The following is a 27,725-nucleotide window of genomic DNA, read 5'->3' on the forward strand; positions in this document are numbered from 1 at the left end:
CCCTTTAACTATGGAAACACCAAATACCCACCTATGGCCGGTTAGATTTAATAAAACCCTAACGCCTGAAAATTTTATCTCTTTTTGCCCTCCTAAACTTTAAAAACTAAAATTTTCCCTCAGCCTAAGTTTTAAAAAATGACAGTTTCACCCTAGGGTTTGGTTTTGAAATCTTTGGCGACCGTTCCGGCTCCATTGCCGACGACTTCTCCCTCCCGAAGCAGCCTCTCCTTCCGGCGAATGTTTTCCTCCCATTTGAAGGCTCGATCGGCATCGGAGACGCCTTGGGAGACAAAGACGAAGTCGTCGTCTTCGTCTGGGAAGACGATCGTCTTCCCAGAAGAAGACCTCTGGGAAGACGACTATCTTCCCAGACGAAGACGACGGGGAGACGAAGAACTTCGTCTTCCCCGACGAAGTTCTTCGTCTCCCAAGGCGTCTCCGACGCTGATCGAGCCTCAAAATGGGAGAAAAACATTCGCCGGAAGGAGAGGCTGCTTCGAGAGGGAGAGGTCGTCGGCAATGGAGCCGGAACGGTCGCCGGAGATTTCAAAACCAAACCCTAGGGTGAAACTACCATTTTTTAAAATTTAGGCTGGGGAAAAATTTTAGTTTTTAAAGTTTAGGGGGGCAAAAAAGATTCTATTTTAGTTTATTTTTAATATTATAGCAAAATGACGATTTTACCCTTGTCACCGTTAGGGTTTTGTTAAATCTAACCGGTCATGGGTGGGTGTTTGGTGTTTCCATAGTTAAAGGGTGGAAACTTGAGAAAACATCAAACCTTGGGTGGCCTAAAATTATTGCCAGACTGGTTTCCAAATTACCACTAGGCAATGCCAAAATAATGGAACATAAAGTTCTTACAAAAACGTTCAGTAACCTCAGACCAACAAATTCCCATGGCTAAAATAATAACTAGAGAAACAAAAAAAATGCATTGTAATATGGGACAGAAGCCAGTCTCATCCATACAACTTTGCACAAGTCACTCAGCCTGGGCAAGAAATTGAGGTAAAACATTGACCAGAAATTCATGCACAATCGAAGTCGGAATTGGTCTAAAAGGGAGAGTAACACACTTTTTCAACTCAGTTTGTTCTGTCGCGACTGTAATAATTGTCCAGTGTCTTGGCTGGTATACGATGGAGAAGCTCGTGGGGAAAGATACGAAGCAGTGTCCAAGTCAAATCGAGCGACTGAAAGATGTTAAGGGTGTCATACGCCCCTTGGGTCACAAATTTCCTCTCAAATTTGTCCAAGAACTCCAGATACAGCTGAAGATGCAAAATGAAAAACCAACTCTTGTTAGTAAGGCACGGTGAGGTCTAAATATATTTAAAATAGACGTTAGTACTAAGAAAAACATACATACAACGCAACAAATACACACACAGAAAACAGGGATAGAGAGAGACCAGATCCTCCGAAGAAAGTGCTTCTTCTCCAACCACAGCTTTCATAGATTGGACGTCTTTTCCAATAGCATAATTTGCATACAGCTGGAATTGAAAAAATTGGAAACCAAACAGGAAATATTTTAGAAGGCCAGGCGGAAATAAGGAAATGTTCAAGAGAAAATCACTTGAAACTACCAATAAGACCTGGTTGGACACATCAGCATGGTCTCGACGAGTCATTCCCTCACCAATAGCACTCTAAACAAAACCATTAACATAATGGTCATCATAAACTCCACAGGGATCATCTATTATAGCATGCACAACCGCAACATGAAGAACTATCAGTTACGATAGTCTTACCTTCATTAACCGAGAAAGGGATGGAAGCACATTGATAGGTGGATATATCTGTTCAAAAAAGGAATAAATAATAGATCATCATTTACAGATACCTTTCATAGAGAAACAATTGGTATTCCTATAAAATGCATCTTTTCAAAGGCTAATTACTCCATTAACAAAACGCAATACATGAGCAATCCAACTAATGAATGACATAATAGATGATTTCCTATAAATGATCTGAATATAAATTAAACTAACAATGACTCTTTCTCTGGTCATCAACTGGCAGCATTTAAGAATATGCAGATTGTGCACACAGTCAACACAAACTTTAATACTCATAAATGATCCACTTTTCTAGTGTATAAAGCCCTTTTTCTGCCTGGACTTTACAACAAAAGCAACATAATTCACAGTATAGCTGGCAGCTCAACTGTCATAGACTAATCTGAATAACACAGTCGAAAAGGCAGATACAACCAGAAACAAAAACAACATCAAAACAGTAATCACAATAACAGAACCATATAGACAATATTACAAGGTGCTCAAATACAGTGTTATTCTCACATCTTACACAAGTATTGGTTGAGAATTGGTTTCCAACTGACCTGTCGATTATGGAGTTGCCTATCAATGTAAATCTGCCCCTCAGTAATATAACCAGTAAGATCTGGGGTAGGATGCGTAATATCTGAAAATAAACAAAACCAACAACAAGTGATTTCTATGACTGTAACAAGAAGAAAAAAGTGTGCTAAGAATAGCTTGGCATACTGTTAAGTTATGTAGGCAACCATACCATCATTAGGCATCGTTAAAATGGGAATTTGAGTAATGGAGCCCTTTCGTCCTTCAATACGTCCAGCACGTTCATAAATTGTTGCCAAATCAGTATACATATATCCAGGGTATCCACGCCTTCCTGGTACTTCTTCTCGGGCAGCACATACCTGCAGTTACCAAAGACAGCAGTAAATCACATTGTTAAAGTATTTGAAGAATGCATCAGTACCTTGATCAATTTCAAGATTCAAGAGTCGCAAGAGAAGTTGTTTTATAAAGCAAAATGCATATGAAGCCTGCCAATAAAGTTCAAAATTAATTACCTCTCGAAGAGCATCAGCATAAGAACTCATATCTGTCAATATAACTAAAACATGTTTTCCACATTCATAAGCCAAATATTCTGCAGTTGTGAGGGCAATACGAGGAGTGATAATTCGTTCGATAGTGGAGTCATTTGCCTACACAAAAAACAAGTCATAAAAGTGGGTTGCATCAGGGTGAGATCACATCAACACAGTAAAAAACATAGAGCAAAAACCCTTCACCAAAATTCAGAAGAAAGTCATCAAAGAGAAAAAAAAACATCACAAAATAAGTATCAGAGACATTTACTGAAATTACCAGGTTTAAGAAAAGAGTCACTCTCTCCATTGATCCATTCTCCTCAAAATCACGCTTAAAAAATTGAGCTGTCTCCATGTTTACACCCATAGCAGCAAATACAATGGCAAAATTGTCCTCTTTCCCATCCTGTGGTTTAAGTAAGAACACCAAAGGGAAATTGCATGCTAAATTCAGCAACTAAATCATCCTGCAGAAGAAATAGATAAAAAGGGTAATAAGCTGGCAGCGAACATCTTCAATTCAGGATATAAAAGGTAGAAGAGAGCATATTGAGTATAGATATGAAGATACATTTGATCTGCTATCGAAGAAATAATTTTCTTTCTACATGGTTACATGATATAATTTGAACATCATATACATTTTCCAATAAGGGTCTCTTGAAAAGGTTTTGTAAATCAGAACTTCGTCGAAAATTTAAAGTCTAAAATTTAAAGAGGGGGATTCAGAAATTTGGAATGGTTGCGAGTCTAGATATCATAAAATGAAAATTCAATTCATCAGTTGCTTCTCATGACCAAGAAAGATCAATATTTGAATAACTTGGTGATTAATAACTTGATGAACTTAAGAAAAGGCAAGGAAAAAACATTACTCCTACTTCTGGTTCACACAAAAGAAAACACACTCAATTCCCAGGCATGTTGCTAAATTGTTGCTTTAAAGTAGAAGACATGAGGCAGGCACAGGATACCATGATGTGATCACCAGGCTTTTCCAGCCGCTTTACAAGACCAGCCTGATGACGGATCTGCGCAGCTATTTCATTATGGGGAAGACCAGCAGCAGAAAAAAGAGGAATCTTCTGTCCACGAGCAATGGAGTTCATCACATCAATAGTAGAAATCCCCGTTTGTATCATCTCCTCTGGATAGGTTCTCTCACCAGGGTCTATGGAGCTTCCTGAAAAGGCAAGCAACAATTATATCACATGGTCTTTGCATGAGCTTGGTGGTTCATATTGACAATTCAACAAATCACGTTATCTCCATAATCACCAGATATATCAAGGTAAGCCTCAGGTAAAATCGGTGGACCATTATCAATGGGCTTTCCAGAGCCATTAAATATGCGCCCGAGCATATCCAATGACACATGTGTTTTCAGCACCTGCACAACAAAAGATTGAAAGGACTCAAAACTCAGAAAAATGAGTATACATCCAAACATTAAAAATAGGAAAGGCTGGCCCAAGAAAAGGCATAAAAAATATCCACCATATCTATGTCTTAATCAATTGATGTATATATCTAGAGGCTTGAGAGTATAAACTTCATGGTTTAATAATTTGAGAACCAAAAGATCCCTAAAACATTGACAAAACATGTTTGGAAATTAAAAGATGGTACCTCCCCCGTAAACTGCACAGTTGTGAATTTGTTGTCGATTCCTGATGTTCCTTCAAAAACCTGAAAAAGGAAGGGAAATATACAGAAATAACAATGTAACTTTTTCGTTTAGTGAAGATTGAAAAATGAAAAACAAAAGCTCCATAAACCACAAAAGTAAAAAAGGAAAAAAAAACCTTTTAAAAAGAGACAAACTGATTCTTCATATATATCCTCATACCATAATTCCACAAATCAAAGCATTAGGTTAATACAATATGATAAGAAATGTATATGTAATTAAAGACCCCTTCTATTTGTGTGAGCAATGCCGATATCAAATATAAAACCAATGGTATTACATATTGAGAACAGCCCCATAAGTTTCTTGTCCATAAAGGTTATGATGATATACTGAAACACATCCTAAGGCAACAATTCCTTTTCCTAACAAACGAAAGTATAAAATCAGTGCCACATTAGACCACAGAGATCATCTACCACTCCATGTTACTGGAATAGTCATGCGAAGTGAAGAAACTCAAATTTCAACATGCTAACTAATCTACTTTATGCAGTGGTTAAATGAGTCCATATCATCTGCACACAAAATGCTTTTTAAAACAGCACTCATAGACATTGACACAGGCAAAGCAACAGAAAGCAGTAACTAAACCTGCACAACTGCTTTCTCCCCATCAACTTCCAAGACTTGCCCTCGTCTCATCGTTCCATCTCCCAGACGGATGTTGACAATCTCCTGATACTTTGGACCCTGAAAAGGTGAAAAAAGGGAATTACACAATTGGGCAAGTGACATTAAATTCTAAGGAAATTCGTCTTTAAATACAGAGCAGTTAAATCTACCTTGACTTTATCAAGAATAACCAGTGGCCCTGCAACACCAGAAACAGTTCTATACTCTGCAAATGGAAAGCACTGGATGAATGTTAATGACCCATGTAAGAAATCATCAACTGAAGTGAAAATGACACGAGAACGTGATATAAACTATAAAAACTCAAAGATCCGTTAAATCAAAAGGCCAGATTCATTAAAATTACGAAACAAGAACAGAAATAACTCTTCTTCAGAAACTAAACTTTGCAAAATCCACGCAAAAATTGGCCCGAAATAGCTGACATTTATACCATTCGTTAAAAAGAGCACTCACCCATGCCGATCTCGAGAGTTCCCTCCTCCATGTCAACAACGTTTGTGGCGGCTCCCATCTCCAGGTCCAATCTGATAACACTTAACCAATCAAAATAATTATGTAAAAATCAACCAGCACAGCATGAAACTGATTGACAGTAGTTCAGAAACTAGATTAATAAAAATACCCTTTAAGAAATCTAAGAGAATATTTCAAGGCAAAATGAAAAAGACAAATACTTCAGTTCAACATCATAAGAAAATAAGTATTGAGTGATGATCATGACGACCTGAATCGAGCGACAGATGTTTGGATTTTGATTGGATCAGAACTGAAACCGTGCCTTAGTTTATTTCAAGGATTTTGAGGGATGATTAAGAAGTAAACGACAAATAAATTATGAGGTTCAAGACAGAAGAAATGGTTGAGATCTCAAAAGAGACGTACCATTCAGAGATAGATATACTTAAGTGTTCTGTTAATAACCAAAGGCGTCTACGAGTTGAAAATTTTTAACAAGCAATCCACTCGCTTCTTTATTTAACCCGGATTAAAATTGGTGACAAATTTGGTTTAAATTACTATTAAAACCACATTTAATCATTAGACTGGACTAATATAAGGTTGAATCAGATAATTAAATAAAATCATATTTAATCATTAAACTTGATTAATATAAGGTTGAATTAGATAAAAAAAAAGTTTAATTATTAAACAACCATTGGTTCAGACTTGTCCAACCAACATAAAATAATCTATGATATTACTAATCATATGTCAATCAATCCAATTTATTGACCTAATTGATTCATTTTTTAACTAAGTTAACACTTGATGTAATTATAAAAATATTGCAATAACAAACCTAAAAGCATGTCTATTAATTAGTATTTTTCTATAATCATATAATATAATGTAATATGTGTGAAAACTTATACATATTTTAATGTACATCTAAATTTAATATGATATGATAAATCTATTATATAATATGATATGTATAAGTTTATATTTTATTTACATGGAGTAATATATTTTTTTGAAAATGTGATGACATGATGCATGTTGAGTAATTGTAAAACTTTTACGAGAATTTGTGATATTTTTTAAGATAATATTATAAAAATATATAATTTTAATTATATATATATATTAAAATGTATCATACCATACTCATAATCATAGGTAAGTCAAAGATTTAATATTCAAATATTGTTAGAGGGAATTTGAATACATACTTTTTTTATGCGCATTTATCTATTATTTAGGATGTATTTAGATACTTGGATCTATATGAACCGGGGGAAAAACCGGTTGGACCGGATAAAGGGAGTCGGTTAGGGTAGTTTCGGAGGGTCAGAGGGCCTATATAAGGCAGAAATTTCCCAGTAACCGGCTTGGGGCAGAAAAGAAGATACAAAGCCGTAGAAGAGGGCTCTTTATCTTTGAGCGAAAGAGGTAAGTTATTACTTACAGATCTAACCTAACCTTAGTTTCTCTTTTTGCCTTTGATTTTCATCTTCAACTTCTCGATTTTCTTACTGGTATCTTGTTTTGCTCACGTGATTTTGCAGTTTTCTTTTGGTTTGTTTTTGATAGATTTTTTTCTGGGTATTTTGTTTTTTGATTTTTTGTTTCTGGGTTCGAAAAGGATGGATCGGTACCAGAGAGTAGAGAAGCCAAAAGCAGAGACTCCAATCGACGAAAATGAGATTCGAATTACCAGTCAAGGGAGGATGCGCAGCTATATCACTTATGCCATGAGTCTGCTTCAAGTATTTTTCTTTTTACTGCCTTGCTTAATTTTCTTTTGCTGATTTTTCTATATGCATACGTTTTTAAATACAAACTTATAAACCCGCACTAGATGGAAGTAAGAAGTCTTTAGAGTAGAGGAAATTCAACTAGTGGAATATAATATTTTAGAGCTGGATTAATTAGGTTTTAAACTGCATTTTATATTCAGTTGATTGTCGTTGTGAAGTTTGTCAGGTACTCTATGGTTAGGTATTTGTATGAGTGGAGAACAGCATACCAGAAGCTTCAGGAGATGGAGGTCTTAAAGGGAAATTTTTGGGCATCTATCTTGTTAATGGAATAGCAGTTGTGCTATTATGCATTGTGTTCATTCCTTGCTTTACTATGTGGTAAAGGGGGGATGTAGTAAATTAGGGTCTATGAGGGAATTTCATTGTATGCAAATTAATAAAGTGCAATGACTTTATGCCACTTGTGGTTAGTAATGTGATCATGTAGTTGTGAAAATAAATGTTGGTTGATTTATGGATGAAACAAAAATTTCTCATTCGATTATTGACAGTTTTCTTATTTCTCTCATGCAATTGTTTGCAGGAAAAAGGTTCAAACGAAGTTGTATTTAAGGCAATGGGAAGGGCTATCAATAAGACTGTGACCATAGTGGAGTTAATTAAGGTAATATTTATCTTTTAAGCCTTTGCTTGTCAGTGGTAAGCCAGACCATTTGGTTACAGTGTTCTGTTCATCATATGAGGCTGAAAAGTGGTATCTTGTATTGTAATGCAGAGAAGAATTGTTGGTCTTCATCAGAATACAGCTATTGGTTCCACAGACATAACTGATATGTGGGAGCCTCTGGAAGAAGGCCTGCTTCCGTAAGAGCAACCTTACCTTTATTTCAACCTTAATTGTTGCAAACCAAATGTGAATTTATTCCTCATGAGTCTTCATTTAATATTTTTCTTTTCAATGATCTTACTTTTCTTTGTTTTGTTATCTTAGTTTGGAAACCACAAGGCATGTGTCAATGATTACAATAACACTTTCAAAGAAGGAATTAAATACCTCTGCTGTTGGGTAAGAAGTTCATACTTTTATCTGGTACCATCTTTATATCTCATTCAATACAATTTCATAGATGAATGCCATCACTGACTTTTGTAACTTATGAAGAATTGTAATTACTTATGAAACTGCTACTGTCTTCAGGTATCAGCCTCCACTGCCAGCTGAACAGTTTAGGGCATCCACAGAATTTGATTATGATGGAGGTATTGCCACAATTAATATGCAGATGTAGTATTGCTTTCAAGTGGCCACGTTTTTCATATTTTAAAATTTTCTTTCTGTTGAAGATGGTTCACCTAGTGGCCGGCGTAGGGGTCGATCAGGCAGAGGAAGGTTGAGAGGAAGAGGTAGATATTCTTTGAAGTTTGATTTGATTTATACGTTTACCTTTTAATCCTCCTCCCAAACATGGGTTAGTGCATATCCAAACATAGAGAGGAAGGGAGATTCATGGACTAGCATTCTTCTGATTAATTTGTACATTCTGATTGTCTTCCCTCCTCTTTCTTACATGGGTAGCCTGCTTTTACTTTGTGGTTTTCTGCTATTCTGTAAATGCACTAAGAAACCAAATTTAGATAGATGTGGAGATGGGAGCTGTATGCCAAAGACTTCTGGCATAACGGCTAGTATTTGACTGTTATAGATTTACCCATTAAAAATGTTGAGCTTGTGCTTGAATACTGGGTTTCTTTCCTTTATCTGATTAGCTTCATCAAGCAATATCATTCAGACTGGTAAATATGTGGTATGTGAATATTGTTATGGGGAATCTGTATACTAAATATTTTGTAGAAGTGAATCTGCAATACTCTTATTGTTTCCTGGAATGATAATATTTACTTTGGTAATGGCGTAACTGAGTTGACCATCATCCCTAACCTTAAATGAAGCTTAAGATATGATGGTTGCCTTATTTTGCAGGGAATGGTTTTGTGCCTGTTGAGTATGAAGATGGAGGTTGGGACCGCAACAATCGGGGGTATGCTAGAGGTAGGGGTCGAGGAAGGGGACGTAGTTTCCGTGGCCGTGGGAGGGGAGGATACAATGGACCTTATGTTGATGGAAACTTCAATAATGAAGCACCTGCTCAAGGCAGTGGTATGTTCCTTTTCTCACCTTTTTGTAGTTTTAGGTCTTGCTCTAATTTAAAGTGGGTTTGACAAGGTTATTCTGAATCAGTTGGTTCTGCAGTAGGATACCCTTTGATCCTAAGCTTATTTGTTACCTGATTTCTCTCTATTTATTAGCATGTTCATGTTCATAGTATTACCTTTGAAGATCTATCAAAGCAATTCATTCAGCATTACAAATTTAGGCCTGGAGAAACAAGTTTTATATGAATTATTGTACACCAAAACTTTTAATCTGCTAGAGATGATTATAATTGCTTAATCGCTGTTAGTATGAACTGTAATTGTAATTTTGTCTTAATAATCATGTTTTCCATCATTCCATTTCCTTTCCTCACTTGCTCTTAACTTTAATGTTTCCGAGATGAGCTTTGTATGACAGAACATTAAAGAGAACCAGATTTCTTTCCTTTTTTTGTGTGCAGTTGTGCTGGTTTTTATAATTTGTTGAGATGGGTGCTTTTTCTTTTATGTAGGTCGTGGTCGTGGGAGGGGATACCGTGGAAGAGGTCGTGGCTACAGATCAAATGGACCGATCCAGGCAGCAGCATGAGACTAGGTGGTTCTCCCTTCAATGTGATGGAAATGTCTAGTGTTGCCTTACCTGTCTCATGTCTAATTGTCTCATCCATTTTTATCCTTTGTCAACAACTGGCAGTGTTGAATGCCAATTTTAGGATATTGATATAATTATGTATTGGTAGTTTAAAACCACTTCACAAGGCAGCCGCATTTTGTTGTAGATGATGATGTAGGGGAGATGTTTGTAGAACTCTCAACTTTCTGACTGGGCAGTGATTCTTTGATTTTTCTGTTTGGCTTGTCTTTTATGCCTGGAGCCTCCCTATTGGTTGCCATCGAGAACATGCGATTTCAGGAAACATGTCTCATCCTCGTTGGTTACTTCTGCTCAATCACTGAATGAATTCACAAAATTTAAAGCCGATTGTCTTCAGGGTTAAATCTGTGAAAGTGAAAACGCGGTGTAACTATATACTTAATGTGTGTTATTATATGATTGAGTGAATTCGAATTAAAAGTAAATTAACATTTAATCATACGATGATATATGTAAGTATATATCAATTAATGTATTGAAAATTGGGAGAAATTAATTAAAATAGGTACAAAATTTTCTATCTAAACTTTTTTCAATAAACTATGAGGTGATGTCTCTTCCTCTCGGGCATCTTTTTTTTTCGACCGTGTGGCATCTCTCCCTCCTCGGCGTCGTCATCGACAAAGATGACACGTTTTTGTTGAGATGACAAAGATGATGCGTCCTTGTTGAGATGAAGATGTCATATTTGTCTTGTCGATGACGATGTCACACGACGTCAGAAAAATTGGATCTGAAAATTTGGAAACCCTAAAGGAAAAATATAGTTTTTGAAAACTTGAGTTAGAGAAAAATTGTTAGTTTTTAGGGTTTTAAGGGGGGAGAATGATATAACTAACAGACTCAGTTAATTTTAACAATCCATGAGTGAATAAATGAGATTTTTAAAGTTAATGAGGGAGAACTTGGAAAAAAAAAAAAACATACTTTGGGTGGGAAATAATTCTTTGGCCTATATTTTTTTATATTCTCAAGTATCCTTTTATATTTTCATGTACCCCTTCATATTTTTATACACTATTTCACACTTTCATGCACTCTTTTACATTTTCACGTATCCTTTTACATTTTCACACATCCTTTTATATTTTTATACACTCTTTCATATTTTCATATATTTCTTCACACGTCATTTCACACTTTTACATACCCCTTTACACTTTCGTATATTTTTGCATCTTTTGCACATTTTCTCACCCTTTAAAAAATATGGGCACTACTTCGTACATTTTCGTACCCTTTCAAAAAAACGTGTACTCTTTCGAAAAAGATGTAGACCCTTTCGCACTCATGCACAACCCACATGCACCCTGTATAGTTATGTTTATTATTTTGTAATGATATGTAAATATCAACTATTATATAAAAAATTAATCTGTTTTTTATTTGTAAATCTTAACAATTATAGAAAAATTAATCTAAACTTAAATTGTATACTCTCAAAAATAAGATTTTCTAGTAAAAACTACTCTGAATAGAAAAAAATAGGATGAAGGGTATTTTTGAAATAAAAAATATAATTTGCTTAAAAAAATAAAACTATAGAAATTTTGCCAAAAAAAGGTTTACGCAACTAATTCTGTGCCTATTTTAATTAATTTTCTAAAAATTGGTAAGCATGATATTACTAAAAAAGTTGCTTAAAATGCTGCAACATAGTGGATTCATCCAATGTTTTTAGGGTGACGATTTGGTCAAAAAACTGGCCTATGTCTTTTCTAGTTGGATTGGATATCGGTTTGAGATACAAGAATTGTTCATAAATAAGTCAATTTGAGTTGTTTTGAATTTTCAAGTTCGAACTGATTTAGATTATATGTAGTTGAATTGTTGAGTAAGTTAAATTTTGATCTCGATTCAATTTCAAACTTATGTCTTTAGATTTAAATTGATCTTAAGTTAGATCTTATTTAAATACTACCCCCACTTGCTTTTTCTTGTAACAAGTAAATTACATTTTTCCACCCAATATTTAACCAAAAAAAAATGACATTACCAAAAATCAAACTTTATTAATGAAAAAACCCTAAAACAATATCAAAAAGTGAAACTATCATTTTACCTTAAATATTTTAATTTTTTAAATCACAATATAACCCTAAATTTAACTCACAAAAGGAAAATTCTTTGAATATATAAATTCTTTCTAACCCTATTATTCTCTTTCCTCTCACTCTCACCCCCTTTTTTATGAATCCTCAATCGACTCAGCACCACTCCCTTTCTTCGACAACCTACCTCAGTCTCAAACCCTTAATCAACCCACTTTCCAATACCACCATCCTTCCTGGTTGACTTTATTTGTTTGAGACTAGATTTCATTTGTTGCAAGACAGATTCTAAAAATTTGATAAGTTTTCTTTGAACTTAGAAGTAAGAATAATTTCTAACCTTCATGATGTATTTATCTATGGGCGGACTTGGCATTGCATTAGCAGTATCGTGATACTTTATATCATTAATTAGTGTTGCAAGAATGTAATTCATATGGAATGGGGTGAAATTGTGGGCTGACTATGGTGCCTTAGTCTTGCATGAATTAACTCTGCATAGCAAGTTCCTTTCATTAGTTTATATTGCTTCTATTTCGGATAATAAAACATTTGTTTTGGCTAGGGGAATGTATTCTCTTCCATGAAACTATTTCCTCTAGTTCTTTCAACCTCTTATATCTCAATTTGGACTTTAGTACTGATAGAGTATAATTCAGTGGGGCATTTCAAACATGTTCTTCGGTGGATTCCTCTCGGCCCTTTTTGTTTGAATGGTCAAGTATTATGGTGACCTTTAAAGTTTGTGTTTATGAATGATGCATCTCATTTATAATAATAATTATCTAAATCCATTATTTCCTTATTATTGCACATACTGCTATATCGTTTTTTATATCTTTCTTTAACAATAAATGTAGGACGGCGAGCATGACATGGAAGTTGATACTGCAACATCTTCTGCCCAAACTCCAGGAAAATACTTGTTGCCGGAGCTTGAAATCTATCGCTACTTGCTGGTTCTTCTATTTCTGATTGATCAGAAAAAATATGATAAGGTTGGTTGATTATGAATGCCTTAGATATGGTCCATTTTGGTTGAAACAATCAAGTTGGTTATATTGGTATGATACTTTCCTTTGTTTACTCTCAGGCCAAAGCTTGTTGCTCTGCAAGCATTGTTTGAATCAAGAACCTGAACAGAAGAACTATTGATTTCCTAGCATCTAGATTGTACTTCTATTATTCGTATAGCTATGAGCTCACTGGTGATCTTGCTGAAATTCGTGGGTGAGCAATCCATTGCCCCGTATTTTTCCTTTGTAACTGTAATACGTGACTCTCTCAAATCCCTGCATGTACGAAGTTCATATAAAGCTCCTGTATGTGTGCTTTTAATGTCTGTTTGTAATTATTTATGCTTCCCTACAATTTGCCTACATAGAGTTTGACAACATTGTTCAAATCTTCTTTTCAGCAACCTCCTTGCCTTGCATCACATTGCCACTTTGCGCCATGATGAGTTGGGTCAGGTCTGAATCAAACCAGTGACTGGTTTTCAGTGTCGAGGATTTTGAATCTCATCAGTGATATAATGAGTTATGCAGGAAACACTTTTGAACCTGTTACTTTGTAACTACCTCCATTGTAACCTTTATGATCAAGTTGAGAAGCTGAGGTTGAACGTGTGATACCCTTAGGCAAATCCCATATCGGCAAAACACAGGAAAAATGTTGGGTTTGTCTGTACTTTATCTAAATTCCTTAAACTGTTAAGATGTATTTTGGGTTATAAAACCCAGAAGCAAAACCGAAATATACAATATCTTGACAATAGATCAGGTTATTAGCCCAAAGATGTTACAAAAATCACCACTATTTGAAGCACACTCAAACCAACAGGTAGGTCATCATATTTTTAGGGAACTCATACAAGATGTGTTTTTTAGGTTACTTGATGGATGAAAGGAGCTGTCATTAAGATTACGCTCTTGTTCTGTGTTAGATTTATAATAAGTTTTAAAAGGATTACTTTTGATGCGGGCTTTAGGGGCCTCCTACTCTTAATTTGCCGCATAATATGGCTGCGTGTGTTTTATAATTTCTAGGCATATACATTGTTGTTTGCTATCTGCTGGCCTTCACCATTACTGTTCTCTGCATTGAATCTCTCTGGTAGGTGGTGACTGAGATTGTGTATGTTTGTCTTTTCATTGGTGTCGACAGTAATTATTTTCTGCGCAGTTCTGTCAATATCTCTTTTATCTTGGGAAGATTCGGACAATTCAGTTGGAGTATACTGATGCAAAGGAGATTCTGCTGCTCTTGGCTTCAGAATTCAACGTAACAAGTGGGCTACATTAGTCTGCTTACTGTTGAAGGAAATACCTGAAAGGAACATCTTTATGCTGAAAAGGATGGAAAAGGCGTTGAGGCCGTATTTTGAGCTTACAAATGTAATTCTAACTTGTCCATGTATTATATTATTGGAAATTATATTGAAGTTCCAAGTTTGTTACAAATCTTAGGTGGTGACCATGCCAAATGGTACTTCCAGCAAGTTATTTGCTCTGTTTTGGATGAATATTTAGTAAAATTTTTAGTTAAAACTTGCAGGCTGTACGGATTGGTGACTTGGAAATGTTTAGGGCGATCACAGAAAAGTTTGCTGGCACCTTCAATGCTCTGGCAGAACACACAATCTAATTGTTCAGCTGCGTCATAATGTGATTAGAACTGGGTTACGCAACAAAAACATCTCTTATTCCCGCACCTCACTTGCAGATGTTTCTAAAAAACTGAAGTTGGACTCCGTAAATCCAGTTGCAGATGCTGAAAGCATTGTGGCCAAGGCTATTCGTGATGGTGCAATAGATGCCACATCGGATCATGCAAATGAGTGGAAGGTATCTAAGGAGACCGGAGACGTTTATTCAACAAATAAGCCTCAAGTCAAGAATTGCGTTTTGTCTTACTATGCACAATGAAGCAATTCGGGCTTTGTGCTTCCCCCAAATACGCACAAGGAGAAGGAAAGCACAGAGAAGAGGAGAGAAAGGCAACACAGGAAGAAGAACTTGCAAAGCATATTGCTGAGGAGGAGGATGATGACTTCTGAGAATGGTGCAGGTGCAATTGTGTTTTATTGTTGCATAGATACATCTCTAATAGTATTTCTCAATCTTTAATCAATGGTGACTAATCAGTTCATTGTAATGAATATATTACTTAAAATTTTGTTTTTAATCTTCATTTAGCATTATGGTGTTGAATTTTTTTATGAACCTCTCAACTAGGAGTGATTTTAAATTATCGATTTTAAATAAAGGTTAATTTGAACTTAACTCTAATTCAAAATAATTAATTTGAATTGATCTATTAGTAACATCAGAGAAAAGAAATCATTATTGAAAAAAAGTATTAAAAAAAAAGAATTATTGGCAAGACATTAAACTTGAGATCAACTAGTCAAGCTCATGTTGCAATTGCTAAAGTTTAAACAAATTTGAATAGATAAAAAATCTCCTAATAATATCAAATATCTCTAATTGAATCAGGCCCTACTTATAGCTGATTGTTTTCAAATAATGAAACAAAGTCAACACTAAATGTCTAGGCTGGTAGCCTGGTAGTTGGCCAGTCTGCCCTAAAATCATGTCCCAAGAAACGCATAATAACTGTTCCATAATATTTGGCAATTGTATAGCAATTAATTGGAGCACTTATTATTTTTCTCTTCAAATTCACTTTATATAGGTTTCAAAAGGTGATCCTACAACTTCAAATTTGAAATTCCTCTGGTTTTCCTGTGCATAATATGAAAGCATTATTGTGCAAGAGAGTCTATTGAAATTAATAGTAGACTAATTTTGTCAATGTAACTGAATGAGAAAAAGATAAATGAATAAGATATTTTTAACATACCACCTGTATGACAACCTGTCCTGCCTTTATTTATTTTATGTTCATGGGATGTCCTTTTGCAAGTTTATTTAGTAAGGAGGAGGAGTTCACCGTGTTACAAGAAATCTATCTAAAAGCTTAAAAGTTAGTGGGAGACTAGTGAGTGATAGAACAAATAAATTCTGAGTAATTCATCTTGTTAATGAAGTCGTTAATACTGATAGGGACCAAACCATAGGTTGTGAAGATGAGAAATTTTGACCCAATTTGCGTCACGCAACAATGCTTTTCCGGTTCAACCTATTCACCCAAACCAAAATATTCTTCCACACAGCTTTGTAGGGTCAATATGCTACACTCTGCTTGACCTGACCTCCAATAATGCCTAAAAAATAATTCTGCTGAAGAAGGTGTAGGTGTCTTCATAGAATGGATCATGTTCTCAATACGATTGAGTGTCTTCTAACCCGTTAACACCGGACATAAACATGACTAATTGTTTATCTTCTTTCTAGTTGCTTCTTTAACACTCCTTATAATTGTCACCGAAAAAGCTGCCCATGAATGGAATATTTAACTGTAATCCAAAAGTACACATCAAAGTGTTTCTTCTCTCTTCAAAGTCAAAGTCTGAACAAATTAAATTTGCCAATTAGCCTGAACTGTCTTCCTGGTGAGGATGCTTCATAGCTACTCCACTAAACAGTGTTCTTGATTACCAAATTTGTTAACAACCATATCCTCACTGACAACTCCAAGCTCCATTACTCTCTCTTCTCTGCCTGCTCTATAAATACCGTTTGCCCTTTCGTCTGTTTCCTCAAATTCTCTAAAATCTTCAACCATGGCAGCCATTTTTACGCTCATATTTGCCCTTCTCAATCTCATGCTTCAAATTTCTTCCCCTGTATTCTCGCTTGACGTCCACTACTATGATCACACTTGCCCTGGGCTGGAGACCACAGTCACCAATGCCGTCGGTAAAGCGATGAAAAACGACAAAACAGTTCCTGCTGCACTACTTCGCATGCACTTCCATGATTGTTTTATCAGAGTAACCCTCTTTACTCGCAATCTTGCTTGATAATCAAATTTTACATTAATAACAATACATCGAACTATTTTTTTTTTTTTTAAATTAGAATGGCCAAACTTACCGTTCTCATGTAAAATAGGCTAAACTTTTTAATATTAAGTACAAAACAAACACATCAGGAAATGTTTGTTTTCTTTTGTTTGGCTTCTTTTACAAGTAAAAAAAAAAATCTCTTCTTTAAAAAACTGTAGTAGTTCGATAATTTGCGGTATTGTTATCCCGTTTTTATATTCAAGAGTTGACTATTTACGTGTAGTTTTGTGTTTTTCTTTTGAAAGGGTTGCGATGGTTCAGTTTTGTTGAACTCAATGGCGAATAATAAAGCAGAAAAAGATGGACCTCCCAACATTTCATTGCATGCGTTTCATGTAATTGACCATGCAAAGAAAGCGGTGGAAGCTTTGTGCCCTGGCGTCGTCTCTTGTGCTGATATCTTGGCTCTTGCTGCTCGAGATGCAGTTGCTTTGGTTAGTTCTTCATGTTCAATTATTTAATAATATCAACTACAAATGCAAACCATTTAAAGGGTTTTTATGAGGAAGCTTTTAGTGTACATTATCTATGGCTTACTAATTGAACATGTATGGTAGAGTGTGTTTAAAAACCGATTAATTGAATTTTTGGTTGGAGAAAATTATAAAATTAATTGGATAATCAGACAGAATTTACGATTAACAGCGTTTGAATCAAAATTTCAAAAAGACAATTGGAATTGGAACTACAATTTTAACTATCAAACTTCACATTTTCTTCAAAAAAATTTTAATTTGTCAAAAATGGTGAACAACCATTGAAACGAGATCATTCCTGATTAAATGAACAATCTATAATATAAAATGAACATTCTTTACTTTAAAGCTTTTTTACCATTAAATCAGTGGCCAAACTGAAAAAACCCTGGTTTGGTAAAATTTCTAACCGTTAACCAATCAATTTTCCAGTTGTTTTGAAATCCAATTATTGATTTGGATATCGGTTTGGTTTTTGGATTTTTGTTGAACAACCCTATGTATAGCCACATGCCATAGCCTATTGACTCTTAATTTTTTTGTGCATGTGTTAGTCAGGAGGTCCCTCTTGGGATGTACCAAAAGGGAGGAAAGATGGTAGAATTTCGAAGGCTACCGATACCAGACAGTTGCCAGCTCCCACCTTTAATATTTCTCAACTTCAGCAAAGCTTCTCCCAGAGGGGTCTTTCCATGGAAGACCTCGTGGCTCTCTCAGGTGAAGTTCTGTGACTAGCATACTCAACTAGCATTGATTCATAGCCTTAATTACAGTATATTTTTTTTTAGGTGGCCATTCCCTTGGGTTCTCTCACTGCTCATCCTTTCAAAACAGAATCCACAATTTCAATGCCACCGTCGACATCGACCCATCAATGAACCCGTCTTTTGCAGCCCATTTAAGAAGCGTATGTCCTGCGCACAACAATGTGAGAAGTGCAGGTTCCCCATTAGACCCCTCGGCCACCGTATTTGACAACGCATACTACAAGCTACTTCTTCAGGGAAAGAGCATTTTCTCTTCCGATCAAGCTCTACTCACTACCCCAAAGACTAGAGATCTGGTTTCCCTGTACGCCAGTTCCAAAATGGCCTTTGAAAAGGCTTTCGTGCAGTCCATGATCAAAATGAGTAGCATCACTGGTGGACAAGAGATTAGGCTCGATTGTAGAGTAGTTAATTAGTGAGCAAGGCCGTTCGCTGAGATTTGTTTTTTCGATTTTATGATGGCAAATTTAGTTATTTGATTGATGAAAGCATTAAGGTTGATGTTATATTTGGATTTGCAGTCATATGAATGTGATTGTTTTATGGGAAATTACTATATTTATTTGGTTGTTACATGTTCCTTTGAAGTAGGGCTGGTGCTGAGCCTGCTTGGCTAGAAAATGCTTGACTCGAGTTCGTATGGGTCAAGCTTGAGTCAAACATGAGCTAAGGTTTTTGGCTTATTTGGAAATCACATAGAACTTGATAAAAATGTCGCCTCGATGCTAACAATAATGTTGTTCCAATTATTATTAAAACAAGTCACAATAATGAGCTAAAAATACTATTCAAGCTTTTAACTTTCAACCGAAGCTAATCTCTAATTTCTCTAAATCCTAATTTAATGAATTTGAGCTAATCTTGAGCTGTTCTATTATACACTTGAGTCAAACTCAAGTTAACCTATGTTCAAGTTTACCTAAACTAGAATCAAATGGGTTTTGATCTCAAAAACAAGTTTGATTAACTTCAAATTTGTTATCAAACTTGTTTAGATCAAACTAGAATTAAGTTCAAGTAAAAAGAGTAGATTTATTTATAAAATCAAATTAAATTTGAATTAGACAAAGTTTAGCTTAAGAGTCTAATAATAACTTGATTTGATTCGGGTATAATTCAGCTCATTTCGAATCATATCAGACAGTTGTCAAAAGAATTTAAATCACATTAAATAATTGTTAAAAGATTCTGAACCAGGGCAAACGACTCCATCCACCTTAAGGACCACCCGTAAGAACCAGGCCCACTGCTTGCTCTATTCCACATGAAATGTTTGAAAAACAATACAAACGAAATTTAATCTGAAGCCCAAATTGAAATAGCCCAATAGCTCTGTTAACTTTGATCCGGGTCGTTTGCTGGTCCGGAAATCCAAACAGAGCTTTGCTGTCAAGAGTCGAAGATATGATTGAACGGGAATGACTGAGAAGACGGCCTTTTTTTAATATTGTACGGACAGCGACTTCGATTATTTCAGTTTAGGTTTCAATGAGCGACCACGGCGTCAGCCAAACAAACAATTCAGAAACCGAAGAGGAGGAGTTGCGTAGGCTTCTGGTCCCCGATATACACGATCTTCCTCTAACGCCTCCCTCTGCCGTTGATTTCAACTTCGTCGCCTACTTTTCGCCAGGTTCCTTCCTTGATTATCAATTGCTTGATAGAAATCATTTTCCAAACCATTAAGATTTCAGTATTCATTTACGACTTTTTAAAAAAAATTATTTTGTATAGACTTTATAAAACCAGGACATGATCAATACGTTTATCGCCATGCGAACGGGTGAGTTAGATTTGTTTTCTAAGTCATATTTTATTTGGCAAGTGTCTGAACTGGATAATCTAATTATTGACTTTTTTTTTTCTTTTTAATGTTTAAAGTTTGTGCGTAATCGGTTTGGCTCCTACCCATGTGGCTTTTAAGGATGAAGGTGGAATCACCGCTGTTGATTTCAACGTTGGGAAGTCTGATCGTAGTAACTTTAAGGTCACCGGGAAGCGAAAGAAGGTCTTTTTTTACGGTGCTGTTGATAGTGTATCTCTGAGTTGAACTTTGTAATTAACCATTTTATATGAAGTCTTTTTGAGGTGTATAAGAGTAACACTACCTGTGCCAACTATGAGTACAAAATGTTGATGTGTCGTTATGTGATTGAGCATTATTTTATCTCTAATTTAAAATCAATCACACAATGACACATAAGTGTTTATACCCGTGGTTGTATCTATTGATAGTGGATGTAGTATTATTTGGTGTTTAATGTCACTTATAAATGCTAATGATGCGAAAGATTCATTTTTTAACTAGTGAATTTGAAAGATTAGTGCATATTGTGACCAAAGTTTGTGTTATTTGTTTTATATGTTGTTTTGTAGAATGCTCAACACTTTGAGTCGAACACTGCTTTATGTAAAGTTTGTACCAGTAATGAGTCTTACATTGTGAGGTAAAGTTACTTGTACTGCCTTCTTATTAATTGTGAGTGCTATGTTGTTTCTTCTTCGGTTGTTTTGCTATGAATTGAAAATTAAAAGTTTTAATGGCATTTTGCAGGTGTTGTGTTAAGGGCTCACTGTTGGAAGTGAATGATCGATTGATTAAACAGCCGGGATTGCTCAATACATCGGTGAGAATAACTTATGAATAGTAATGTTTCAGTAGATGATGCAAAATTTTGCAAGAGTGGATAGTGCTTTTTAGTGATTGCAATAGTAATATACCTGTGATTTCTCAACCACTTATTATCTTCCAACTCAACACTACCCTGTTATTTCATTGTAGTTCATAAGCCATCTTATCTTTTGGATATCTCTTGTTTATAAGTTGTGGACAAATAGCCCAAACTTAATGGTAACCAGCCTAGGAGAATTGTTTCTTTTCTGATAAATTTATTAGCAGAAAAGAAATTCTCCTAGAAATAATGGATTTTTTTAATTCAGTCTTGTTAAAGAATTTTAAATAGCAACAAATTATTTGTCCTTGTAGAAATTTTCAAGAAATATTGGTTGTGAGGAGTTAACTATTAACTATCTTCTTCTATTCATAAGCTTGTATCATTTATTTGTTGCTTACTGCAATGCTATCTAGTATAATGGTAGTCATGCCATGTTTTTGAGATTAAGTTGCCTATTGTCTTTTTGGCAACAGGGCTGGGTCTGTTGTGTTTTTATTTGCTGTAGCAAAGTTTGTACATATGATGATTATTTGTCAATGACAGATGATAGATACCACTTATAGCTAACTTGTAGTTGATGTGCTGTTAAATGGAACTGCAATTATCAATTTGGTTATCTCTTGCACCAGAATAGCTTCAACGTTGTGATTAACTTTGTTCATTCTCGACTAAATTCCAGGCAGATAGAGAAGGGTACATTGCCATAATCATGCCAAAACCAGCAGATTGGCTGAAGATCAAGAACTCATTATTAAGCAGTGAAGAATACAAGAAAATGAGAGAAGCTAGCTAAATTACTGGAACATCTGAAGAAAACCAGATATTCATCCTCCCAAAGTATATGCATTTCAGATTCCCCATCATCAGTTATTTCATGAGCCTCCCCAGAGAGAGCTAGCAACTTATAACATGCTTGATGGTATTTATTCTGATAGCATCGTCTAATCTTATTTGGTGAGGATGTTTTGTGTTGTGACATTTGTATTTTATGCTGAATCTTCTTTTTTTCCATGCCTTGATTAAGATATCATGGTCAAACTAACTTTTTTTAAATCCAATTCTTAGCAAGCAGCAGTCTTTGATCTTAATATATACCGCTTTCTTTAATCAGTTGTTATTGTTAAGTGATTAATACCTTCTTGCTAAAAAAAAATGGCTTGTATTATGCATTGGTGATGCACTAATTTGCATAAAGTTCAATTGAATCAGGCTGGCATTCAGCTGCCTTCGGGAAACAGGGAAAAGGGCTCAAGGAAGAAAAGTTAGGTGTTCGTTTAAGCTAAGAAATCTTAAGCCCAGAAAGAAAAGATACATTTCAGGGCAAAACCCACTGAGACAAAACAACAAAATTGATCGGTTGTTACTCTATGTCAAATTTAGAACTGTCATTTCTTTCGGTGATATGTGATTGTTAATATACAAATTAATATTTATTAATGTAAATATCATTAATCTATATAGTTAGTGGGATCAGTTGACCCGTGGATTCTCCAGAATCTTTTTGAATGGCATCAGGCAATAGTGTAAAAAACGTTACTAATGACTAGGGTTGCTTTTGAATCCTAAATTAAGCCCCTTCTAATCCTTGGTATGATTATCTTTGCTTTCACTCATGGATTTCCGCACAGAAACACATCATTTATAGACATAGGTTTTAGTTGAAGTAATTGAGCTACAGTCCTATTGATAACATGATAAGATAAGCTTAAATTTATTGCAACCAACCAAGGCATCGAAATTTGACAGAAGCAGAGAGCCGAGCATGCAAAGCTTAATGAATATTGGCTGAGTCCTCCCCAGCAATGTCGATTACAAAGCGATATCTGACATCATTTCTTGCAAGGCGATCAAGGGCTTCATTGATTTGGTCTGGTTTTATGACCTCAATGTTGCATGTAATGTTGTACTTACCACACACATCCATCATCTCCTGCGTCTCCTTCATTCCACCTATTATGCTGCCCTTTACACTTCTCTTGCCTGCCATTGAGAAAAAGACAAGAATCAGACTCTTGCTTGCTTGTATTGTATGAGGTAAAGCACAAATTTGAATGGTGATTTACCGAATATCAAGGGAAATGCAGGAAGTTCAAGGGGCTTGTCTGGTGCAGCTACAAAAGATAATGTCCCATTCACCTTGAGCAGTTCTAAAATTGGTCCAAGAGAGTGCTTCGCTGCCACCGTGTCCAATATGAAATCCAGAGTTCTCGTCCCTGCCTGCCATACCAGATGCCACCCACTTTGAGACAACAGCCATCAGGTTAACGTTATTTTATTTAGCAGTTTGGTTTTGCTGGCAAGTTAAGTCTAGAAATGTGCCAAGCTCGAGAACACCAATTCCTAGGCCAAAATTTAAATGCATGTAAATGCAGGTTGATTCAAGCCAGGATTGGATTAAAATGTATGATTATCTCAAATTAATTATATTTAAATTAAAAGTTTCAAATCAACTATTTGGTTGGTTTAACTTTTTTACTTATTTAATGATATTATTTATTTATTGGTGACATTTTTCACTCATTTGGTGGTAATATTCATTATCTCACTATAATTAGTGTTTTGACGACACTTATTTATTATGAATTCTAACCAAGATCAAATCAATTCTTTTTTAGAGTCGATTCAAATTAGATTTATTCTTTCATATTGTATGTTAATGTGTTGTTTATGATTGTATTTGATTCAGGTATGATGTAAACAAAACCTAATTTATGATTGGTTTAAATTCAAAATGTTAGCTTAACATCGGTGTTAAATTGACAAAGCTTAAACTCAATTTTCTTTTTTACTCTATTTTAGCCCAAATCCATATTTATAAAGACAATAGGCATGTCAAAGGCAAACAAACCTTCATTTGTTCTTCATTGAAACTGACGATGAAATCATCTGCACCCAAAAACTCTCTGGCCTCTTTTTCCTTGGAGGGCGAGGTGCTGATGACTGTTACATGATGACCAAATGCCTTCCCGAATTTTATTGCCACATGTCCTAGGCCCCCCAGACCGACCACTCCTATCTTTTTTCCAGGTGACTCTGTCAAATTATTGTCTTTCAAAGAGGTGAACACTGTTATTCCAGCGCACAACAGCGGTGCTGTAGCAGCCATAGACAAATTCTCCGGTAGGTGCACCACATATCTTCATGAGATTAAAAAAAGTAAATAGGCTTGGTTCATAAGTTAACTGACATTTTAAAAAAAGAACCCTTATAGATGAATACAATATTATTATGTTAATAGCCGTAGACCCAATAACTCAATTTGAATTTATAAAATTCAATTTGAGCTACTGATGAAGGCTTTGGAGAAGTAGTCAAAAAGCTTAAGAGAAGAAGAAAATAGTCATTGAAATTGATGAAGAAGTAAAATTACAGAGAAAGCTACTAAAGGAGAAAGATTGTCTAAAAATATAAAAAATTATTTAAAAAATAAATATGAGCTAGTAGACCCAATAACTCAATTTGAATTTATAGAATTCAATTTGAGCTAGTGATGAAGGCTTTGGAGAATTAAAGATACTTTTGTTAGAATTAGATTAATATTGAGTTGAACATTGTGACCATGTTGACTTTGTTCGGTCAACCCTGATTCTATAAAAATAATACTATGTCGTGACCCAATTGAAAATGTATAATATATTTAGATATGAGAATGTGTCATGTTAGACCAAACCAACGTTCCGTACAGCCCGGCCCACAAGCAGCCTGTGGCACGGCACAGCCCATTTAGTGTTGAGAAAGATAGTGCTACGTTGCTGTCATCAATTATTTAAGTGATGTGTCATGAACTAGTGCGGGGAGAAAGGTACCCGTAAGGCTGAAATTTATGGAGCTTAAGTCCAACAATGGAAGATTACCTGTGATCTGCAACTAGCATTTCAGAGTAGCCGCCATAAGTGATACTACCATCCCAGAAGATGCCATTATACACAAATTGGAGCTGATCGCAGTAGTTCTCTTGCGAGCTTTTGCAAAACTCACACTTCAAACAAGATGCCGCTATACATCCAACCCCCACCTTATCTCCTATCTTGAAACTCTTTACGTTGCTTCCAACCTTTGTAACCACCCCAGTAATTTCATGCCTGCAGAAGACAAGTCGACAACTCAATCCGCCATCAACACCTATAAAAGAAGCTTAAAGAAAATAAATAATAACGGTTTTATGTGAGCTTGCTTGTAGATTATATTTATTACCCTGGAACAACAGGATACATGGTGATGCCCCAGTCGTTTCTGACGTGATGGAGATCGGTATGGCAGATCCCACAATACATAATCTTTATGGTGACATCGTCGACGCCGTTCTCTCTAGTATTTACAAAGGAAAACTGTTAGTTTGAGAATTGAAACTACTGCAGCTTTGATGCGTACATGTGATGAGTGTTATTATAGTATTTATACCTTCGCTTGAATATGTAAGGGGTGATCTTGCCGGACGGATCATGAGCTGCCCAGCCAGCCACCGTCTGGGTGTGATTTGGAGTAGTTTGAGCCATTAAATTTGACTGACTTCCAATCCCATTAAATGCATTCTCACAACTTTATAAGAAAATTCTTTCACCCTAATCTTCTTCTAGCATTCCCACCAAACTTTCAAACCTTGCATACGTGATGGATAGAGTTGATTTAAGTCCAATTAGGTCAAAAAGCTAGTTCTCAATAAGGTGTGAAAATGAGAGATTTGAGTCATATAAAAGTTAATAATTACTTAAAAAAAACTCGGATTTGAATTTATATTTGGTTTAAGCAAATCACATTTGAGCTAAAATTATAATGTAGTAACTTTATTTTAGTTTTAAGGTTAATTAATGATTCTTCATCAACTATTCTTTTTATTCGACTTCTTATTTTGATGGATTTATTTCTTTTTTTCTAATGTCATTGTTTACTATTATAATTGGATCAAGCCAATTTGAGAATCATTGATAATTTTTTGCTTTAAACTAACTATCTTTTGGATTTAATTATATTATAACCCACATGTGATTTTAGCTAGTTCGAGTTCAAAATCATAGATACTTTAGAGTTGATATGGAGCCTCAATTTTATGAATTGAACATAAATCAAGTTAAAAAAAATTTCCCTAATTAATCCCAAATTGACCCTTACTCAAGCTCACATATAATCAAATCTAGCCCTAGCAACCAGCTACAGGCCTCCTAAATTTGGTTGAGCACAAACTTGGCAATTACATTTCAAGTCACCTTGCATATGTTTTGGGAACACTTAAATTTGTAGAGATTTTCAATTTAGAATAAAATTTATCCAATCCAATTACGGGATAAACCACAAATTTTAAGTATTTATATATATATATATATTATTATTATTATCATTTTATTATATGTCTTTTAATTTTTATATGATATATCTTAATTGGGACCACCAGAGTAAGATTCTACCTAAGCTAAACTAAAATTCAACTAAATTTAAATTTAGCTTGGTTGATGAACAGATGAACTCGAGCTCGAGCTTGGATTCAACGAGCTAAGAAAATAGCTGCTCAAGCTCGAGCTTGCGAGCTAATGAGCTTCTCACGGGTTGTTTGCAGTTCCTTTTGGTATAGAACAAATAAATCGAAAATGTTTTCTTAATCAAAACAACATCGTCTGATGGACAAAACCCTTAAATTAAAAACCCTAATTAATTAGGGTGATACAAGAAGATTGAAGAAGAGAAGGCCAAAAGCAAGAAGACTGAAGAAGAGAAGACCAAAATTATGGTGAGATTAGGGTGAAGCAATGATGGAGTCGATTGGAATAAGCATCGTCTGACGGAGATGAAGACTGATAAGACTGAGATTTGAGAAAGCTGAGAGAAGAAGGAGAAGAGCAGAAGCCTGAAGGGAAGATGCACATGTGAAGGCTTGAACGGTGAAGCAAGGGAAAAAGGAAATTTTAACTTTCACCCTAATTTTTTACTGAAACAACGTGATCCACTTAATGAGTCTGATGACACTTGGACAGCTCAACCGGCTTGAGAGCTGCACGAATTGCTCGGTTATACTGTTTAGACTTGGGCTTGAGCTCAATCTCCTTCCTACTCATTTCATTTTGGGTTTATTTGAGACGAGTTTGAACTCAAATTCGATTCGAATTTAACTCTCATAATCACAACAATTTTTGAAGCAATTGCATCATGTGATACAACACCCTTATATATTTTAAAATGGACTCCACATTTTCAGTATTTGCAATCACACCTCGTGTATGATTTGGTTTATGCGTTTCATGTCACCTTGTTCATGATTTGGTAAAGCTTAAATTTTCAGAGATTAAATCAACCACCTAATTTTTTATTTTCACATTAGATAAAATTCTATCCAATCCAATTACGGGATGAATCACAGATTTTTTGTACTTCTGTATGCATTTGATGGTCATCTTAAGATTTCTACACGGTTTATTTGGACCTTTACCATTGAAGTAATTGCATAATATCTGGTACAACACGCAAATATTTTAATTTTATTTTCAATATGCCTTCCACATTCCCAGCATTTAACTTAAATTTTTAGAGATTTAAATTTACAACCTAAGTTTTGTCTTACAAATTTGATCA

The 27,725-nt window shown here is 35.2% G+C and overlaps 5 protein-coding genes and 1 pseudogene across 6 annotated transcripts; 4 read left to right on the plus strand and 2 right to left on the minus strand.

The window, feature by feature from the left end:
• Positions 1-785: 785 nt before the first annotated feature.
• Positions 786-5,999, minus strand: LOC123202692 (V-type proton ATPase subunit B 2-like). Its single transcript, XM_044618723.1, has 15 exons — positions 5,935-5,999; positions 5,664-5,734; positions 5,357-5,412; positions 5,166-5,264; positions 4,511-4,570; positions 4,160-4,271; positions 3,856-4,064; positions 3,159-3,287; positions 2,858-2,995; positions 2,551-2,701; positions 2,360-2,442; positions 1,764-1,811; positions 1,605-1,658; positions 1,419-1,502; positions 786-1,277 (listed from the first exon to the last, which is right to left on the minus strand). The coding sequence occupies exons 2-15, from the start codon at positions 5,719-5,721 to the stop codon at positions 1,092-1,094; spliced, it is 1,467 nt and encodes a 488-aa protein (XP_044474658.1). The 5' UTR covers positions 5,722-5,734; positions 5,935-5,999; the 3' UTR covers positions 786-1,091.
• A 976-nt stretch (positions 6,000-6,975) lies between these two features.
• LOC123202584 (ribonuclease P protein subunit p25-like protein) lies at positions 6,976-10,420 on the plus strand. Its single transcript, XM_044618528.1, has 9 exons — positions 6,976-7,103; positions 7,297-7,420; positions 7,998-8,078; positions 8,190-8,278; positions 8,406-8,480; positions 8,613-8,674; positions 8,759-8,818; positions 9,396-9,572; positions 10,081-10,420. The coding sequence occupies exons 2-9, from the start codon at positions 7,298-7,300 to the stop codon at positions 10,155-10,157; spliced, it is 744 nt and encodes a 247-aa protein (XP_044474463.1). The 5' UTR covers positions 6,976-7,103; position 7,297; the 3' UTR covers positions 10,158-10,420.
• Positions 10,421-13,000: 2,580 nt separating this feature from the next.
• LOC123202935 lies at positions 13,001-15,332 on the plus strand (annotated as a pseudogene).
• A 1,405-nt stretch (positions 15,333-16,737) lies between these two features.
• LOC123203066 (peroxidase 64-like) lies at positions 16,738-19,039 on the plus strand. The gene is made up of 4 exons (XM_044619236.1): positions 16,738-17,171; positions 17,492-17,680; positions 18,277-18,439; positions 18,511-19,039. Exons 1-4 carry the CDS (start codon positions 16,962-16,964, stop codon positions 18,903-18,905), a joined length of 957 nt encoding a protein of 318 aa, XP_044475171.1. The 5' UTR covers positions 16,738-16,961; the 3' UTR covers positions 18,906-19,039.
• An 809-nt stretch (positions 19,040-19,848) lies between these two features.
• On the plus strand, positions 19,849-22,660 carry LOC123203553 (protein Abitram-like). 2 transcript variants are annotated; one of them, XR_006499316.1, is made up of 7 exons: positions 19,849-20,122; positions 20,224-20,272; positions 20,371-20,497; positions 20,866-20,936; positions 21,044-21,116; positions 21,844-22,083; positions 22,374-22,660. XR_006499316.1 is itself a non-coding variant. In XM_044619956.1 (6 exons), the coding sequence occupies exons 1-6, from the start codon at positions 19,978-19,980 to the stop codon at positions 21,955-21,957; spliced, it is 579 nt and encodes a 192-aa protein (XP_044475891.1). In that variant the 5' UTR covers positions 19,849-19,977; the 3' UTR covers positions 21,958-22,271. The 2 variants fall into 2 exon arrangements, 1 of the variants encoding a protein (XP_044475891.1); XM_044619956.1 differs by lacking the exon at positions 22,374-22,660 and having other exon boundaries at positions 21,844-22,271.
• Positions 22,661-22,781: 121 nt separating this feature from the next.
• LOC123203552 (probable cinnamyl alcohol dehydrogenase 6) lies at positions 22,782-25,725 on the minus strand. The gene is made up of 6 exons (XM_044619955.1): positions 25,566-25,725; positions 25,359-25,472; positions 25,019-25,246; positions 24,013-24,301; positions 23,228-23,381; positions 22,782-23,144 (listed from the first exon to the last, which is right to left on the minus strand). The coding sequence occupies exons 1-6, from the start codon at positions 25,658-25,660 to the stop codon at positions 22,936-22,938; spliced, it is 1,089 nt and encodes a 362-aa protein (XP_044475890.1). The 5' UTR covers positions 25,661-25,725; the 3' UTR covers positions 22,782-22,935.
• Between the last annotated feature and the right edge of the window lie 2,000 nt (positions 25,726-27,725).

This window comes from Mangifera indica, chromosome 19 (genome assembly GCF_011075055.1).
Source record: "Mangifera indica cultivar Alphonso chromosome 19, CATAS_Mindica_2.1, whole genome shotgun sequence".
Lineage (NCBI taxonomy): Eukaryota > Viridiplantae > Streptophyta > Magnoliopsida > Sapindales > Anacardiaceae > Mangifera > Mangifera indica.